The sequence below is a fragment of the Athene noctua genome, chromosome 5 (assembly GCF_965140245.1).
Source record: "Athene noctua chromosome 5, bAthNoc1.hap1.1, whole genome shotgun sequence".
Taxonomy (NCBI): domain Eukaryota; kingdom Metazoa; phylum Chordata; class Aves; order Strigiformes; family Strigidae; genus Athene; species Athene noctua.
In genome coordinates this window covers 34,568,718-34,588,342 of record NC_134041.1, presented here as the reverse complement: position 1 = coordinate 34,588,342, position 19,625 = coordinate 34,568,718, and the positions used below count along the sequence as shown (strand labels likewise).

General features: G+C 40.8%; 2 protein-coding genes across 3 annotated transcripts in view; both read left to right on the top strand.

Moving 5' to 3' along the window:
- NIBAN1 (niban apoptosis regulator 1) overlaps window positions 1-15,195 on the top strand; it is a 75,008-nt gene extending 59,813 nt beyond the window's left edge. Inside the window, exons 7-14 of the mRNA XM_074907049.1 lie at window positions 2,309-2,413; window positions 2,508-2,670; window positions 3,644-3,831; window positions 4,086-4,247; window positions 7,014-7,124; window positions 7,726-7,833; window positions 9,639-9,750; window positions 10,654-15,195. Coding sequence (XP_074763150.1) covers window positions 2,309-2,413; window positions 2,508-2,670; window positions 3,644-3,831; window positions 4,086-4,247; window positions 7,014-7,124; window positions 7,726-7,833; window positions 9,639-9,750; window positions 10,654-12,365 — 2,661 coding nt within the window. The 3' untranslated portion in view covers window positions 12,366-15,195. The remainder of the gene's footprint in view (window positions 1-2,308; window positions 2,414-2,507; window positions 2,671-3,643; window positions 3,832-4,085; window positions 4,248-7,013; window positions 7,125-7,725; window positions 7,834-9,638; window positions 9,751-10,653) is intronic.
- A 143-nt stretch (window positions 15,196-15,338) lies between these two features.
- EDEM3 (ER degradation enhancing alpha-mannosidase like protein 3) overlaps window positions 15,339-19,625 on the top strand; it is a 31,819-nt gene continuing 27,532 nt past the window's right edge. For both annotated transcript variants that reach the window (XM_074907052.1, XM_074907051.1), the window contains exons 1-2: window positions 15,339-15,669; window positions 17,911-17,956. In XM_074907052.1, coding sequence (XP_074763153.1) covers window positions 15,506-15,669; window positions 17,911-17,956 — 210 coding nt within the window. In that variant the 5' untranslated portion in view covers window positions 15,339-15,505. The remainder of the gene's footprint in view (window positions 15,670-17,910; window positions 17,957-19,625) is intronic.

Genomic DNA, 19,625 nt, shown 5'->3' with positions numbered 1-19,625 from the left:
GATTGGTGCATCTGAGTGGCGCGGGCAAAGAAGAATTTGTAGTTCAAATCTAGGCAGAGGAGGTTCAAAGCCTGACAGAATGGTTAATTCTGAAGAAAACTCCTGAAATGTGTGCCAGTGAATGAAAGCAGGAATCTGTCTCAATCCATTTCATTCTTTCTGTATTGAAGAAGCCAGACTTTGATTATTCTTCTGTACAAAGTTGGGTGATGCTATCAAGAGAACCACAGAACTGTTGGGAACAGTTGAGTTGAAAGGGGAGCTCTGGAGGTTATCTGACCCAATCCCCCACTCAGAGCAGAGCCAACTTTAGGAGTTTTGTGCAATTGAGTTCTGAAGCTATCCAAGGTTGGAAATAGGATGACTTGTTCCCATGACTGCCCTCATGATGAAAAATATTTCTTAATACCTGATTACTATTTCCCTTGTTGCTGCTTGTAACCATCACCTTTTTCCTTTCCCTGTACATTTCCAAGAAAAGTCTGGCTCTGTCTGCCCAACATCCTCCATTATGTAGCTGTAGACAGCAATAAGGTCTCCCCTGAGCCTTATCTTCTTAAGGCTGAGCAAACCCAGTTCCCTCTGCCTTTCCTCATGTGTCATGTGCTACATCCCCTGATCATCATGGTGGCCTTTCCTGGACTTACTCCAATGTGTCAAGATCTGTCTTGTACTGGGGAGCCCCAAACTGAACACCACTTCAGATGCAGTCTGACAAGTACTGAATAGAGGGGAATGTTCTCCTTCCTTGACCTGCTGTTGCCCTTTGCTGCGGAGGTACCCTGCAGATCGATATTGAATTTCTTGTCCACCAGGATGCCCAATTCCTCTTCTGCAAAATTGCTTTCCAGACAGTTGTCACCAGTCTATACTGGCACATGGAATTTTTCCATCCCAGATGTTGGACTACGCATTTACTTTTGCTGACCTCTATGATGTTTTTGTCCACCGATTTCTTCGGCCCATCTAGGTTCCTCTGAATAGCAGCTTTGCTTGCCAGTGTATTGACCACTCCCCTAAATTGGTATCATCTCTGTTCCCAGTGTAATGTCTTTTCTTTCTAATTGGAACCATCTGCAAGACCAAATTGCCAGTTGGATGCTGGGATCAGAGAGAGTGATGCATCTCTTCTGCAACCACTGAACCTCTTTCAAAGTCAAAATGTTTTTGAGGGAGAAAAGTACTCAATGTCAATTTAGAAAAATACAGCAGTGATAGACTGACAATATACTTACAGCAATAATAAAAAAATGGGGCAGTGATATCTTTTCCTCAGTTTTCCTACATTCCGTCATGAGCGTTTGATGTGTAGAGGCCCCTTTGACAATTTCCTTCCTCCTGCCTATCTGCTGTGGTGCACCTTTGTCCCAGAGTTAGGTTATATATTTCATGGGTTTCGTTCAAGAATCTGGAGGTGTTGGCAGGAGACTTTAATGTATATGAATTCTACAATGTGAAAGTTTTATTGGTTTTAGACCAATATAGTTGTCTTTTAGTGACAAAAGAAATTGCTTGAAAAGTTTTTCACAAACTCCAACAGATATTTAATTTATCCCTTTTGCCTCAGGATTAGGCTGGACCTAATGAATCTTTTGGATCATGTTACACATATTTGAAAAAAAATAAGATAGAGTAGAATTATTTGATTCACAGATTACCCACACTTCTGGGTTCTGTTTCAGTCCTATATCCTATTTTTTCTGGGATCATCTTCTTTTCTTATTTGAATTGTGAAGCTGATGCTCACCTGAAAAAGTGCTAGAGATTCAGGTTGGTATGGTCATATCCATCTTTTCTTGGCCAATTCTATTCCTATCAGAAGCATCCTTTGTCTGATGAGTCTTTAGAACAATTTTTCTTCAATGATACCTCCTCTGGGAGGGTGTGAGTGTCCCAGAACAAGGTCAGTTTGGGGAAGCAGCAGTCAGCAAGCCAACTTTTTAAATGTTTTTGATCCAGTTGCTCAGCTGATATAAATCATTTTAGCTCCATTGATTTTCATATGGCAATGTCATAATGGCATGCAGTAAATTTTAATGGGCATCTTAGTTCACCATCTTAGTTCATCTGTTGTCAATTGTTGCACAGTTTCTCAGTCTTTCAGTGAAAGATGCTTCAGATGAAATTCATGGAGCTTCCCTCAGGCATAACTAATATTTTAAATTTGGTCCTCCTGGCAACCTGGGATGGCTAAACCATTGTATATTTGAGGTTGCCTGTATTTGCACATCACTCTGTGATGCGAGTGCTCAGTTTTCAGACGAAGAGCAGAGTGTCAACATGTCATTTTAATCTTCTAACTATACAGATCCTGAGCAATCTCGTGATGGAGGAACTCCTGCCTAACCTTCAGACGATGATTCTACCTAAAATGAAAGGAAAGAGGAATGACAGGAAGCGAGCCTGGTTTGGTGTAAGTACTGATATTTGCAGGCCAGTTGTTTCTCGTAGCAGTTGTCTGTGTGTGCTGATTCTGATCTATGCTTCTTAATTTAATTTGGTTTTAGATTGTAGAAGAAACTTATGGCCTAGTCCTGCAGCAGGTGGCAGAAGGATTAAGTACCTTGAAAGAAGAATGCAGAGATTTTGCAAAAACCCTTGAAGGAACCATTCGTTCAGACATGGATCAGATTCTGAACTCCAAAAACTTCTTAGCTGGAAAAATCAAAGGTTAGTGGAGGAACAGCTGTGTTTTGAAGCAATTTTTTAATGTTCCCCATTGTCTTGCTTAAATCACCAGATGTCATTGTTTTGAAATCCTCATGTGTTTTGAAAAATCAAACTGAAGACACTAATTTTCAAAAAACAAATGCTTTGGGCCTCTGCTGCCTTTGATGGGAAATGATACCTGTGGCCGTTGTGTCTGTGAAGATACTAGGTCTTCTCAAGTTGGAGCTAGAGCTGACAGGTTTTGAATATTCTGACAAGAGTTGCTCATTCTGCTTTCATTGTCATTTGGACAGCCTTATGTAAGAAAGATACAGATCGCATAAGCATAATTAAAAGCGTAGTGTTTTTTGCCTGATGTCTAGGAATGTGCCACAAAACCAGGTTCTGGTTCTGTGACAAATTTATAGCCTACCAAAGAATACTTAAACCAAAGGCCTTCTTAGGTGGTTTTAAACTAATGTGAAGTAATTATAATTTTTCTATGAATAGAAAAATGAGTGTAAAAAGCAGGCAAAACATGAGTTGGTGTTGCTTAAACGACCAAATAAATAGCTGATAATTTAGGAGCTGTTTTAACAGAACTCAGAATATTCTGTTGATATTCTCATATACCAGACTAGGATGCTTTCAGTGAACTGTAGAGTACCAAGTTTGGAGGTCTCCTCATAAAGTCACCCTGGGCATGCTCTGTGCAAACCTCCCAGTATGTATCAGTAGTTAAGAGCTGCCCTTTCCCCTGCTCTCACAGTGCCCTCAAGCTGCTGGCGTTTGGTTAGGTGGGGCATGGGAAAAGATATTTCACTGTCACTCATAAAACTATAAACTCTCATCACCCTCATCACCTTTGCAGAGGTGTGACTCCAGGGAAAAATACAGAATCACTGAATTCATTGTAAAGTAAATCAGTTCAGATTACTTGTTTCACTGTATCTCTTAGTAGCCTAAATGCAAGTTGTATTTTCTGACACTCCAGCCACTGTTTCTGAGCCTGCCCAGAAGTGCTGCACAGAAAATATCCAGCCATTTCTCACATCCATATTAGAGGAGCTCATGGGTCCAGTGAGTTCTGGATTCGCTGAAGTCCGCTCACTTTTTGATAAAGAAGTTAATGAAATCATCCAGGACTTTCAGAAGACAAATGATATCACAAAGCTAAAGGAGGTAAGACATGAATATATTTGGAGCCTTTTATATTAGCGTAAGCACCTTCTAGCTAGAACTTGACTGACAGTATTTGGCTTTCCCAGGTGATAGTATGTGAGCACTTAGCTTTGTCATTTAGAAAGTCTTGTGGTATTTGTGCAGCTGCAGTGTAGATATCAGAATTTGATTTAGGGCCACTGTTACATTCTCTACTAAAAAATTGCCTCTGGTTGCTTTCTCTTGAAACCTGTTCTTCTTCCACTGGAATGCAGAACGTGGATCAGCTTATGAACCTACCATTCAACTCTGCGAAAATGGAGCCCTGCTATCTGAAAGTGAACCTCCTGCAGGAGCTCCTTCAAGACCTAAAGAGTCGCTTCAAGGTCTATCACATTGATTTTGTGATTCAGAGGACACAGAACTTCATGCAAGAGGTACTGTAAGATCCAGTTTTTCCTCCTGGGAGAACAGGTTAGGTTTCTCCTTCTAATCTGCTTCAAAGTGATCTTGATAAAAAGCTGTGCAAGGGTCCCAGAATATCTCTTAATCAAAGTACAGATAACAAAATCTAAGAAAATCACAGCTAGAAGCTGTTTGACATTTATATTTGTGAGGTTGCATGTGTGTCTTTCAGCAAGGCAGAAAAATTTTGGGTGCATTGTTTCTCCTGAACTTTCATGGTCGGAATTCTTAGTGTCTCAGCATCCAAGAAAGTTAGGCTTGTAACCAATGGCATGGCTAAAATCTACCTGATTTCCACTCTTGAGGATTGATTTTTCAGGAAGGGTCTTAAAAATATTATACTGAAATGGAATGTCTCCTTCTTGGTAGTTTATTTTCTCATTAATATAAAGTAAGGTAATGTTAGCAGCTGACAATTACTTAGACAAGATGATGTCTCAGGATGTAGCTGCATGTATGTTCTTTCACCAACTTCACTTCTCATGGGAATGGTTCAAGTGACGACATCATTTGATGAACTCCACCTCTTTTTTCTCCATTAGTGTGTATTGGTATAGGCTATAATTTTGCTTTGCTTTTATTTTGTCTAGATGCCTGGCCAGAAATCTATTAGAAGCTGGCCAGTAGACTTCTTTTGATTGCCAGGCCTTGTAGCTCTATGTTGAATCCTGTGATTTTAATTCATAGTTGAGAAACTAAATAATCTAGTTGTTAATCTTGTGAAATGGAGTTGGTCCAGTTTTATGTAGTGGGAGTTATGAATATGGAAAGCAAGTTTTAGCACAGTGCTGGGATAGGGTTTTCTTAAAAAGCAGCTCCTCTAAGTACAGCCATGATCAGCAGCCAAATAATTATTCAGAAATAAAATTCTAATTTCATGTCTGGGTCTTTCAGGGGGACCATTCCAAAATGCTGCCAAATAAAATGTCTTTCAGTAAGTGAAGACCGTAAGTCAAGACAAAGAAGTAGAGCGAAAATAGATACAAACCAAGTGGTGTTTTTTTTTCTACACAGGAGTCAAAATTCACAATAAATAAGTTAAAGCACAAGTTGTTCTAAAAATGCTGTTACTGCTTCTCTCTTTTTAAAAGGCTGGTATCTAAAAATGTTGTCATTGCTTCTCTCTCTTTAAAAGGCTGGTATTTTTCTCATAAAAATAGTAAGTAGTTTCACTTTGTGTGCATGAGCATTTATTTTATTAACGAGGAAGGTCGGGCATGTCTATGCTGGTGTAGTCTTAATTTAAAAGAAGCATTTGGTTTAACTGTAACTCGTGAGGAGGCTGGAGCAGGATTTCTTGGTTTGGGAGCTTGGCATCCTCTAGTGGCCAGTTTTAGGAAATCTGGGAGCACAGTGCTCAACTGGCATAAATAAATAAAGCAGCTTTAGTGACTTCACCAGAAGTACACCAATTTACAATTCTCTTCAAATAAAAATTTAAATTAAAACTGAGTAGCTCATCTTTTAATTATCTTTGGACTTAACTCTGTGCTGATCCTGTCTTTTTCTTGTATCCAAGGTCCTGCAGTGCATGAGTGTTTACAGCCTCCTGATGCATGCACAAATTGAGTAAACCTCTATCTTCTACGTTTCCATTTACAATTACAGTCTCTATAATCCAATCTTACATGATCTTCGGTCAGTTAAAAGAATTGACCTTCAACCTTTGTCCCCTAGCCAAAGAGGATTTTAAAAGCATGTCTTATCCATAAGTATGCATGTATGGCTGTCTGTATATCCACTGGGGTGGTCCCATGTGATGCAAAGGAAGACCCAGCTGTATGGACAGCCTCCCTGTACTTCTCCAATAACAATATATTAAAATTTGAATGGAAACACTTAACTAAAAAAAGCAAAACCTCATTAGGTAGACACAATTACCACTTGCAGAACTGTTTTTCTGAAATACCTTTTCAGAGTAGGGGGTTTAATCTTTTTAATGAAACTCTGGATAACCTGAAAATGTAGCAAATGCTAGCCTAACATAATTCTGTGTGAAGTTATTCCACTCTGTGTAATTTTTACTGGTAATTATTTGTATTATAAGGAAAGCTACAGATAACTTTCTTTTTAAAAAAATTATCTGCAGTATTAATGATTAAGATGATTAGAATCTGGTAGGAGTCAATGGGAGTCTTCTCACTGGGGATAAAGAGTTTTGTCTATGGCCTTTGTATATATGTGATCGATTCTACTTTTTGTCACCATCAGGTTGGATGGTCACATGAGAATAAATCTATACAAGAAAGCCATGATAGCATAATAATGATACTAAGGCTTAATTTCCTTTATTCATTGCAACATTCCTGTGCTTGCTAACCTTCAGAGAACTGAAATACATCAGAAAATCTTTGGTCAGTATAAATTAATCTACTCCAAGTAAGTTTGCTGGTATAACTGTTTGCTTAGTTACATTAGCAGACTTTCTAGTATTGACCTGCCTGTAAACTCCAGATAGAAGTTGAGGTATTTTAATTTTCTTATTCTCTTGTGTTGAATAATATTCTTTTGAGTTTCCCATTCCAAAACTGAGCATTGCAATCTAAACTAAACACAGCTTTTCTTCCCCTTCGACAATAAAGTACTTGAAATATTTATTGATTTTAGGCCTGTTACTCTTTCTCCATTTCATCTTCTCAAAAATACAATTTAAATTAACACATTTATCATGCTTCTTTACATATGTAGGATTTTTACATTACTGGTCTTTAACAGATTTTTTAAATTATTGTTTTTAGCTGATGGAAAATGCAGTTTATACTTTTGAGCAGTTGTTCTCTCCAAGTCGCCAGGCAGACTCAGCAAAAGTTGCAACAACTATTGAAAAAGTCAAGCTGAGAGTATTGAAGGTAAATGTAATGCAGCAGCATTTGCACGGGAAGAACTTTGGTTTTGCCTTTTTGGAAATGGAGAATATATTTTAGGTGAATTTATGTGAATTTATCTCATAAATATATCTCTTACCATTAGCTGGAAATACTGATTTGGTGGCATGTAGCAAAGCTGCTCATTTGGGGGGTTAAGCCTAGTTCTGGGCAAACACTTGTAAAAGTATTTACATGTGCAGTCCCTTTAATTGCAGTTAAATCATCTGGATATGATGCTGTGGATCTGGGTAAATAAATTTTTATTAGCTTTAAAATAGCCTGCCCCTAGAATTCATTACTCTCGGAAGAGGCAGTGCAGAAATACCTGGAGACGGCAGTCAGGGGGCTGTTTCTAGGTATAAAAAAAATAAGGGAAAGAGATCCCAGAAAACTAGATTTTGGAGTATTTTTGTAAAAGCTGGAATAACCTGGATGAGAATTCAAACCCCTGAGTGGAGCCATGATGTGGTATCCTTCGAGATTCACCCATTACCAGTTACATGACAACAAGAACCAGTTCTTCCTATGAGTGATTAATCCAAAACACGTTTGGGCTTGTTTCTCTTTTTGTCTGTTTTGACAGCAATATGATTATGACAGCAGCACTATCCGGAAGAAGATATTTCAAGAAGCACTGGTACAGATTACTTTGCCCACAATGCAAAAGACACTGGCATCAACGTGCAAACCAGTAGGTTTCTGTGATTTACAAAAAAACAGTAATAAAAGGCAGGGAAGGATTAACACCTTACAGTAAATCCTCAACTCTGTAAAGCTGTTTTCTTTCAGAGTCTCATGCTGATTGGCTGCCTCCTTGGCCAAATGACACTTAGATTTGACAGTTTGTGGACTGGGTAGATGTGGAGCATAAGGAAGATTTCAGGAAAGAGGGAAACTGTAATATACTTGTTTTTCTCAAAGATAGTTGCATTCCTTTGCCCATCCCCATTCCATTTCTTCCCTAGAGATCTGAAGTCCCCTCAAACTGGACTCCTCTCGACAGTAACGATTGTAGGTTATGAGCTTGTCCTTGTGTTCAGCAGCCCTGCTGCAGGCTGAAATTCAGTCTATGGGAGAGGGCACTTCCTCTTGAGCAGCATGCCGAGGCACGGCTGTGACCATGCACCTCCCTCAAAGCCAAGTGCCTGCTTGGGCAGCAGGAGCAGCAAGCAGACAGGCTGCGCACTCGCCCTCAGTGATTTTAAATGGAAGTAATTGCATCAACAACCAGGAAACAAACATGCAGACACTATCTCTGTTGCCCTTAATCATATGAGTAGGTTAGTACTCAGCAAATTTGGCTACCAGAGTTTTGTGGAGATGTTATCAATGTGGCTACATCAGAGGCCAGTTGGAATGCTGTTCACCTTGGCTCAAAATAGTCTGTACCCTTCTTGAAGCCCATGCATATCCTCTTGCATTTTCACCCTACCCGCTAAAACATGACTGCCCTAAGCCATCCCGGCCCCTCTGCCCTTTTGTTTCCCTTGATGTTCATCAGTTCCTGGAGGCTTAAAGCTCTCACCCACAGTGTGCTGCTCTTGCTGTTGCTCTCCAGCTTGTTTCAGCTTCAAAACCAAGTTTAAAACCAAGTATTTTGCCAAGTTATACTTGCAAGTCTGCGTATGGATTATTAAAACTTACAACTTTAAAAATTATATTTAAAATCACTCTCTTCTGTATGTCACTCTACTTTAATATCCCTCCAAAAATAGTCTCATGTCCAGTGTCAACAGTGCCTTCAAGACATGGGGTCTATGCTCCAGGGCAACATTTCATCACCCTGAATATATGTAGAGAGCGTGGAGTCTCACATTGTGTCTCTGTCCTACAGGACGAAGGAAGCAGTGGTGGTGCAATCTTCCCACAAGCTCTTTCTGTTTAATTTCCCACAAACCTTTTGATTTGTACCTCTGCAGAAATGAGCAGTCAGCTCTAGAAGCAAATGTATGGCACAGTTGACATGTCCAGCCAAGTTTTTACTTGAAAACATCCAGATGTTTGTATGTAGGTGCCTCTTCTAGAAGTAGGCAGAGGTCACTTAATTTACCTTTTATAGGCCACCAAACAGCTGCTTAGTGATAATGACTCAATTATTGTCTAGACAGCCTAATGCGTATAAATCAGTAAGCTACAAATGTTACACACCTATTAGAAAAACAAAACCAAACCCTGTCTCTCCCACGCTCACTGTGGACAGTGAGTGAGATGTTTCCTCACCAGCTATTTATTTCAGAATTGTTTATTATCGTGCAGATGGCAATGTTCTATAGTTCATTTAAATGTAATACTAGTGCAAGAATACTGTTTGACAAGTGCATAATAAATTGTGAACATACATAGTTCATTTATTCATAGTTCAAATAGTTCATCTCAAGAGCCAGCAAGGAGCATCGCAAGACCTGCTAGATGGCATCTCCACGGTGCTGTGTTGAAGTAGGACTCTCAAAATCTCTCATTTTTATATATCTGTTCCTTTTTTCTCTATCTGCACAGGAGCTACAGAAATACGAACAGTACATTTTTGCTGATTACACCAGTGTGATCCAAGTAGAGAACGTATATGAAGAGATTTTATATCAGACACTGCTTGAAGAAACCTTGAAAGGTGAGGACATTCTTGAGGTGGCAGTAATAACATTTCAGCTGTGGGCCCAGGAGCTCTTGCTTCAGAGCTTCCCAGAGCCCTAACCTGGCTGTTTCAGACCCAGGTCCCACTTGGCCGCAGACTGATGGTTACGGTGCTACAGTGTTTGGATTCAGATCACTAAAGCTGTGTGGCCAGCCCTAAAATCTGAATTATACTTTACCAAACCTGGGAAACTCAAGGTGATAGCTTGGCACAAGCCTATTTCTCACAAAATGTAGTTCTGCCAACCTCATTTTATCTTGATCCCTTGGGCCAAGGAGTGGAATTATGCTCTTATTTGCAAAGACTTGGTGATATCTAATGGCAGCAGAAATTAATTTCCCCAAATGAAATGTACTGCTGGATGCAGTTTCCTTTACATCACTGATGCCAGTGCAGTATTCCCTGCAGATCTCTGCTTTTGTGTCAGAAAACAAAACTATTCTTGATGGCATATACCGATATATAAAATATTTGTATCTGTCTGGATCTGTCTGTCTATACCCTAGATAAAAGACAAACATATGTATTGCACAGTAAGTGTTAACAGACCCTCTTATATATAATAATTAGTGTAACAAACACACTTTTATTCATATGTTCAGTGTAAATACTTCTGCATCGAAACATGACCTTTGTGCATTGCAGGTCCTCTGGCAGTTTTCTGTTACAGCAATGCTTAGGTCAGTAATGATGTTGCATTATTCAGAACAGATAAACACACCCCACCCCCCAAGAAATAAAAAAAGCAAGCTGAGAATGAAAATTACTGTTGTCTGTGATATCAAAATGTATAACATTAGAAACTCAGGCAAACAGTGTACCTTCTTCAAGGTACCCATGTCAGTTTTTCCAAAAGATTGTTCTTTCTGTTTTATTTAGTGATAAAAGAAGCTGCCATTATGAAGAAGCACAACCTCTTTGAAGATAACTTGAATTTGCCCTCTGAAAGTGTGTCCAGCTTAACAGACCTGAAGACCCCTTCAGGATCAGCACAAACCACGCCTGCGAAGAAGCCTTCCACCACCCGAGCCGAGATGTCAGACACAGAAATTCAAAGTGACGAAACACTCATTGTGATGGAAAAAATTTCTTGGGAGAAGGGTGCTGATGATAGAAAGTTATCAGACAAAGAAGCTGTCACTTCTGTTAGTACAGCTGGTGATCAGGAAAGCAAAACTGAAGACGTGGTCATTACAGACATCAGTGAAAACCTGGAGTCCCTTTCAGCTACCCTTACAAAACAGGAAGTTGCGGGGGAAAAAAGTGCTTCGGAGAATGATGTAGTGAAAACTGAGAAGGAGCTTAAGACACAAGTAGCTGTGGAGGAAAAAGTAGCTCCTGGGACTGAAACTGCAGTGAAAGATTCTGGATCTAGCCCTAAAAAAGAACTTAAGGTACATGAAGGAGCAGTGGAGGAGAAGGTAACTTCTGAGAGTCAAATGGCAACGGATGCTGCATTTGTGGGTGGCACTGAAAAAGAAAACAAAGCACAGGAAAAAGTTGCTGAGATAAAACTGACTTCCCCAAATGATAATGTAGCAGAAGCAGAGATTTTAGGGAATGCTGAAAAGAAAATCAAGGTAGAAAAAGAAATGATGGAAGAATTATCTCAGAGCAAAAATGTGGTAGGAACAGGGTTGGAAGAGAATAGTACAGAAGAAAGCAATGACCAAGGAGCAAATACTGAGACAAGGGTTATTTCCCAGAATGAAAACACAGGGAAAGGAGGGTTTGGGGATAATCCTATGAAAGAAAGCAAGTCAGAAGAAAAGAGTTGTAAATCCCCTGATGATGTGAATGAGATAAGGAGTTTGCTGATGGTAACAGTTGAGATACCAGCAGATACTCCAGCTGAGAACATAAAGGAGTTTTGTGAAGATGAGATACTGAAGTTGCAAGAGCACAGCATGGGGAACAACGAGGTAAGCAAAATGGCTGCAGCAGAAATTCAAATGAGCCTGACGGTGATGAATAAAGGTGCAGCAGAATGCATGGAGTTCAAGGAGGACCAGCCATCTTCATCTAGTTTGGGGACAGATGGCACAAATTTAGTGAATGTGTCCAAGGAGGGCTGCAACATGGCACAAGCAGAATGGTTGGTGGAGAGCTCAGATATGCCTCAGGAGGCAGAGGTGGAGATCAAGCAAAGCGTTTGGTACACCGGTGTGGGAAGCTGCAAAAGTGATAGCTTGCAGCCAGAGGAACACACTGAAAATGTGTCTGAAGGCAAAGGATTAGATGAGGAGGAAGGAGGAGCAGGGAATAGCCATGCCATCCGGGTGGAGGTAGGGACTGGGAGCTTTTCTCATAATCTTGCTGAAAGTTCAGACATAATGCAAGTGCCTGTTTTGGATGCAGAAAACCCAAGAACAGGACTGCTAGATGTGCTGGTTTCTTTGGTGCCAGGGCAGGGTGAGTTTAGCACCATAGAGGTCACAGGAGATACAGAGGCTGGTGAGGTTGAAGGGAAGCCAGAACATGAATCATCTTCACACACGGAAGTGAAAAGCGCAGAAGCAAAAGAAGCAAAAGATATTTTCACAGAAGAAAACAGAGAAGATAGTTACACACAGCAAAACTCTGAAAAGTAAGAAGCATTTTTCAGCCCAGCCCTGCAGGATTTATTTACTCCAGTAATCCCTGTTTGCTTGTGAATATTTACTTGGGTCTGGGCTAGAGGGAAGGGTCTTTGTTGTGGTATTACCAGCTCTTGCAGTTTTAGCACAGATCCCTTCCTGACTGATGAGTGATAGTTTCTTTTTGGTTAAAGCCCACACTGTTTAAAACCAGGCTACTGTTGGGGAACCTCATCTCTCACTTAAAATTTGCTACCTTTTATGGTTATAGAAAATGTGACTGCTGAATTCTTCAAAAGCAACTCACCCCCAACTGTAAAGCTATTTTAACAACTTAACTGTTCTTAGGTGTTTTAGCTCATGATTTTTAAATGCATGGATTTGACAAGTACTGCTATGATTCTTAGGTGGTTGGTACATACATTGCTATTTGAGGACGCTTTTAGTATTTGCATGCAGTATACAGGAAATAAATAAAACTTTTAGTAAACAGAACCAAATAGTTAATGTAGTAGGTTGCTCAAAAGCCATGCTCTATGCAAACTCATTACTTAATTATTTTAAAGTTTTGACAGATACTAAAGACAAGCAAGTTTTTTTTTTTTGGTTTTTTTTTTTCTCTTATTGCTATATTTAAAATGGGGAAAATATGGGAACAGGTTTCTCAGTCCCACTCTGCACTTCTGGGTTATTTAGCCTTCCAGAGCACTTTACAGCTATTTTATTTTGTTTTATTTTATGGAAGGGAAAGATGAGAATGTTTACAGTAACTATAACTATTAGATGGCATCTTTCTGTTTTACTTCCCACCATAAAATATATTCACTTAGGTGAATCTTAGAATTATCTAATACAGTATATTAAGAGTCCTGCCATTCTCATTGAGCTACCCAGTTCTGTAGGCCTTTTTAGGTATGGAAATTATGTAATAATTTGGTATAACTGTGAAACAGCATAATCATTGCATATAATTTCTAATACAGAAGTTAACTAAAGCAAAAAGTAGCCAAAGGTTATTCACATGTGCTTAGATTTTGGAGGCCAGAATCACATATCAAAAGCAGTCATTAAAATGAGACCCACTGCTTTCATAGCTGGCATATTATCATCTGTATCAGATCATGATCTATGCACAAAGTTGCTTGTATGGGGTATTTGCATGCACAATTTACAGACTGTGCACAGAAAACCTGGGAAAGGAAAACCAGTATTTTAATAAATTGGGCTTTAGAGTTCAAGACCTCACTTTAGAAGTTAATTTAAGGCACCTTAAAAATTTGGCCTGGTGTTTCAGACTGTTCCTGAATAAATATAACAGTACAGGACAGCAGAGATTAATGATAAATACAGTAAGGATTGCAGGATTTACGCCCATAAAGACAAGGGAAGAAATAACAAAGTCCTGAGAGCATAATACTTGTTGGCATTTAACTTCAACAAACTGTGCAAAGTCTTATTATTTAATGCTATCAAAATATACCATAATACTAACAGAGAATTGACACTAGAGGAACAGGCAAATATTACTGCATAAGTAAAGAACGCTGTTGAGTAACTGGACCAACTGCAACGTCACTATTGTAAAATAAACACAACTCCTATTTATTCCAGAAGCCATACTGTGGTACAGAAACATTAAGGTCACAGATGTTTTCCTTGCAAAAGTACTTTGACTAGTTTCTTCCTTATATTTTATGCAAAAATACTAATTTGTAAACACACAAACCACTGTCAGACAATTCTTTTACAAATCATTAGTTGTTTCACTGTCAGCTACTTTGTTTTTACTAACCATTATCTATTTGTAATTGGTACTGAACGTTAAGTGACTTTATGTGTGCTTTGCAGTTAAGCAGCAGCAGTCTCTTTTAGCCATGATAAAATTAGGGGACGTGACATTTTTTAGTACAGTGCTTTGTACAAGACAGCAACTCTCTTCAAAAAAGGCTGCCGTCTCCTACAAAAGCTGTTTACAGCCAGTATGAATTAGATAGATCTGTATAGAAAGTATTTAACATAAACATTCCCATTATAGTAATTTTTCTATGGCAGCCTTAGATCTGGGTAATATTTCCCTGTAATATTAAAGAACTGAGTCGTTGAATATGGATGCTCAGCTTATTTGTTTTTCTCAAGTGGGATGGGAAAGAACAGGGAATATTTAGCCTGTACATTGCCTCATTCTGCAATTTAAATTGAAGTTCCTCGTGGCCAGGGGATTAATTTTTTGCTTTTGTGGATATTTTCGGTGTATTCAGATATTTGCAAAAGGATAGAGAGTAGCATTTTTCCAGTATGTAACCAGACTTGTGTACAGGTGACAGCAATTTAGAGGTCAGCAATCTGCCAGGTTACACCGGATCATTGATCAAAAATTATAATAATCCACCCGTTCAGTAATTTTTGTCACCTTCTTGGAATTTCCTACACTTAACCTGGAAGGAATTATTTCGCTTGTAAACTCGGAACAATAATAAATCGCCTTTGCCCGCCTGGAGGGTTGGGGGGGCGGTGCCTTGAGGGGAGAGGGCCGGGGGCTGTTACCGCCGTGGGATTGCACTGGGCTGTCACTTTGGAAGGACAGGATATGAAACATTGTATCTCGCTTATAACTGTAAAAACGCTTGTGGTGAAAATAAAAGCAGCTCTTCCCTTCCACCGCGGGAGGTTGGTTTTGTGTGCCTGTGTGACAATATAAATTGGGAGTTCCGTATTAAAAAAAAAAAAAAGCAGCGCACCTCAAGTGGCTGCCGGGGGGTGGCGAGGGAAGGAGACGCTTGCCCTGCGCTCCCCCCGGCCGCGAGCAGCCGCCTGGAGGAGCCGGCAGCCGAGCCAGCTCCCGCCCCACCCCGCCTTTTGTCCACGTCGCCCTCCGGCCCAGCGCGCGGGCGCCGCCGTCGTCACGTGACCCGCGCGCCCCCGCCTCGCGGTGCGGCCGGCCCGCTCCTATTGGCCCGGCGGGGCGGCGCGTGTGGGGGGACCCGGAAGTGGCGGCACGAGGCGGTTTCCTTGGCTACGCCACAGGAAAGCGAAGGGCCGATCCCTTCCGCCTGCGCGTCGGCGCTAGGAGCCGTGGCTGCCGCGCTGCGAGGGGCGGGCAGCGGGCGACATGGGCCGGGGCCGGGCCTAGCGGCAGCGTGCAGGCGGCCGCGGCCATGAGCGGAGCTGCGGGCTGCCAGCGGGGCGGCGGCGGTGAGCGGGGACCCCGCTGGAGGCGGCCGTGGAAGCTCCTGGCCCTTGGTCTGCTCTCCGCCTCCTCCGTGCTGGCGGCCGCTCCGGGCGCCGGGGCCATGAGCAAAGAGGAGAAGCGCCGGTTGGGGTGAGCGCCGCCGCGGCGGGCCGGGCCGGCAGTGCGGGGAGGGGAGAAGGACGTTGGCGTTGGGTCGCCCTTGGGGCCGCCGGAGCCTGGTGCGGCCGGGACAGAGGCCGGCGTGGCCCGGGCCGAGCCCACTCTCCGTGGTGGCTTTGCGGTGTACCGACGTCCGCTCACCAGGTCCTCGCCGTACTGGGGCAGGGGGATCTGCGCTACCCCGGGGTTTGGGTTGGGTTGGGCTTGGTGGGTGCGGGTGTGCCCCCCGCCCGGCAGAGCTCCGGGAGCGTCTCTCCTGTCCCTCCCTTTCCCCCCGCGAACATCCTACGAGATGCGTGGCATCGCTGCCCGGTCAGCATACGAGGTGTGCGTGCCGGAGCTGGGCTGGTGCCTCGGGTCAGGTCGCCACGGGTATTTGGGGCAGGCAGCCCCTCATCGCCTCTGCTGCGTGTGGGGTCAAACCCTTCTGCCACACGCTTGGGAGCTCCAGTCTTGAAGACTGCAGCCAGTGGTTGCGTGTAACTATGGGTAAAAGTGATCAAAGGTAAATCGAAATCCATAGTCAGTTGGTCTAATTATGGCTGTGCCTCTGGAGCATGGGAGTGTTTGGGAGTCATAAAAAAGGTCAATGTTTATACGTGTTTTTGCCTAGTTACTGTATATAAAATAAGCTACTTTGGTCCCCCATGCATGTACACGTAAGAAACTGATTCTCTTTTAGTGTAGTATTTAGTTGAAGAACAAAGATGACAGTATAGGTGGCAATGCATTGCACTGCACAGAGTGGGATTGTTTTTAGACAAATATGTAATCAAGCATATTATTGAGGCAGTTTCATCATTGACCTCTTCCCATCAGTTGCACAGAATAGTGATGCAAAAAGTCTGCTGGAGAAACTCTCTGGATACTCTCATGGTTATTAATCGTTAGATGTAAGTTGTTATTTAACTGACAATGTTTACAGTTACTGGGGCTTTCTATCTTGGGTTGTCAGGGTACTTTGTGTGTATAATGTTTTGTACATTTTCTTCATGTGAGTGAGTACATAAGGAGTTTAAATTTCATTCACCAATTGGTTTTAAAATTTTTGCATTCGTAAGTTGCACTGGCTGTATCATCTGATGCCCCAGACATACCCAAGTAATGTCTCACCACAGTTTGTATTTGGGGGAACCGAGCAGGATCATTTCTGAATAATGGCAGGGAATCTGTATTTAATGACAAGATCATGCCAGTCACAGAAATTCTTTCAGAAAATGCCCTGTAAATGTAAGCTGCATATAGAGAAATAAAAGTTTTAAGGAGCTTTCTGAATGTTACATGACTGAAGAGCACTGTGTGCTTAGTTCATCTGGACATGGCACTTGTGTGCCAAACTGTGGGATGTTGCCTGCTCTGACGGATCCCAGAACTGCAGCCTGGGTGTAGTCCAGGAAGTACCTGAAAAAAGCGTCATATTCTGCTCTTTTGATGACTTCGTGCATTTGATGAGTTAAAACTGCTTCTTAAATTTTTAAGTAATTGAACTAAATCAGGTATTTTGCATATGATTGTGGTGTTCTTTTCTCTTTTATGTTCAGTCTTATCAGCAGAGATTATGAATTATGTTTATGGTACCTTAGAAATTAGCATGCTCATTGCCTCAGTAAAACAGTTAGGAACAGTTGGAAGTAGTGCTGTCTCTCAAAAAGACCAGTGGGTTTTTTTATACAGTACCATCTCTCACCTTGACTGCTTTTCAAACGTGTAAAATGAAGGTATCTACAAGAGTTTTCTTTTGTATTTGCTTGCCAAGACTTCTAGTGCAAGGAAGAGGTGTACCTCATAATTTATTGCCCTTTTCTGAATCACAGACAGGAATTTATGCTGTATCAGTTGGTTTTAGTATTGATGATTACAAGCAGAACATAATTCTATTTGCCAAGCATGGAAGGTGTCCCATCTCTAGCTTTAATGTGTTGATGACATCTACAGCTATTTAAGGGGACGCATGGCAGGGTAAAAGACATCCCCAAATACTTAATTTCATGTTAGACGAAGAAATAGTCTTTTCTCTCTGCCGTGAAGGAAAGTAGCCAAATTAGGAAAATTTATTATGCTGTATTTAATTTACTTGAGTAGAGTACATTAGTAGAGGACTCGTTACTGATGTTCAAATATTAAAGTGTAATACATCTTGCTGTTCTAAGATGGTGTGTTAAAGGCCATTGTGAGGCAGACCATTAATGCTTTTTCTTTTGTCTTTTTTAGAAACCAAGTGCTTGAAATGTTTGATCATGCATACAGCAATTATATGGTAAGTAAAATACTTGTTCGTTTAATTTTTTTGGAGTTGTTATTGCAGACCTGGGAGAGAAAGCAATATACAATACATTACATTCTAGAGAAATAGCAGGGAGGTTGGGGTGAAAACAAAGCTAGAATAACTAAGAGCACCTGTATAGCCTTTAAAAAGCAATGAACAAATGTTACTTTCGGAAGAGCTATGTCAGGAGGGTTACGATGGCTTTCAGAATGGTAGCTAGGATTTGCTAGCTGTAACTCTGTTACGCTATTCCTGATCTCTCTCAAACCAATTTGTCTCACATCAAGCTATGAACAGTTTTCATTTTTGGTAAAGTATTTGCTTTGAAATTCCAGACTCCTAAAGCTACTCAGAAAAGGAAGCTCTGGAAGAGGTGTCTGTAGTCATCAGGTTCTGAAGAATACAAATTGAACTTACTTATTTTGTAGGCAAAAATTATGTACAATATTTGTTCTGTGGTAAGCTATGTTAGATGCAGTTTGGTAGCTCTTTTACAGAGAGTTTGTAGAACAAAAAGGGGATCTGCTGTCATATCTACGCGCTATAGCCTCTTCTGAGTGTGTGACTGTCACATGATAGTGAGCCACAATTGCTAGGGTTTCTTTTAAAATGGCTTGTGATTTTCTGTGCAGGTGTATTCATGTTCTGGGTATGTGAGCCATTCTGCACTCTAATCAACCTTGAAATATGTTAGCTTAGTTGAGATATGTTTCAGAATAATTACTTAGCGTGGACTGACTTCCCTCAAGTAATAATATACTATTAGTAATAAACTTCTGAGGAGAAACTGTAAATGTGAATAAGATAAATAGGAAAAGTACATTCTTACTGAGTTTACATTAACAGTCTTTTTGTACCTTCCTTGTGGCTGTTGCAGAAACCCGTCTTTTAAGTTACACCAGTTCCTGCAGGACAAACCACTGTCTCTTGACAGTATCTTGCCACATGCCCCAGTTTCTGTATTATGGTTTAACACTTTAATATGTAACAGAAGCATAAAAGCTTGTGAATTAGAAGTTTATAAAGTACATGAGAGTTAGAGAACTCTAGAATGGATAGAAAGCCCAGCAGGAGTATTTTCAAAGTGGGTACAGTTTTTAACATTAGCTCTTGCTTTTGACACCTTATCAGTTTGACAAACATCAGGCTTTTTGATGATAATTTGTAAGCAGTTACTTGGGACCTGGTTCCATGAAAAAACATTTGGCTTGTGTTTCCCATGGCATTCTGTAGTAAAAACTGTTACGTATTTGTCAAAATTGGATAAAATGTTATATGCCGGTAGAAAGGATCTATGCTCCTACTGTTCTTTGTGTGATAAATTGGGAACTGGTAGGTGTCTAGCACATCTCTTTCATGCAGAATTTCCTTGCTTCAGAAGAATGGCTTCAACTATCCTGGAAACTTTGAAGCCAAAAGGATATTTACTTGCCACGTATGCTGGAGCACTAAACAAACAGAGAAATATGACTTGTTTGTTTAAAGTTGAGGAAAAGATTAGGGTATCAGACTTGATTCTGACATCAAGAGAATTAAGTATTTTTGCAGCTCCTTTTGAAAGAGACAGCTGAAAAGTTTTGATTTTCTGTTTCTATTAATATGCGTTTTAGCCTTGCATATTTGGAAGACTGAAAATTCATGTTTGCATGCAAGGGGGAAA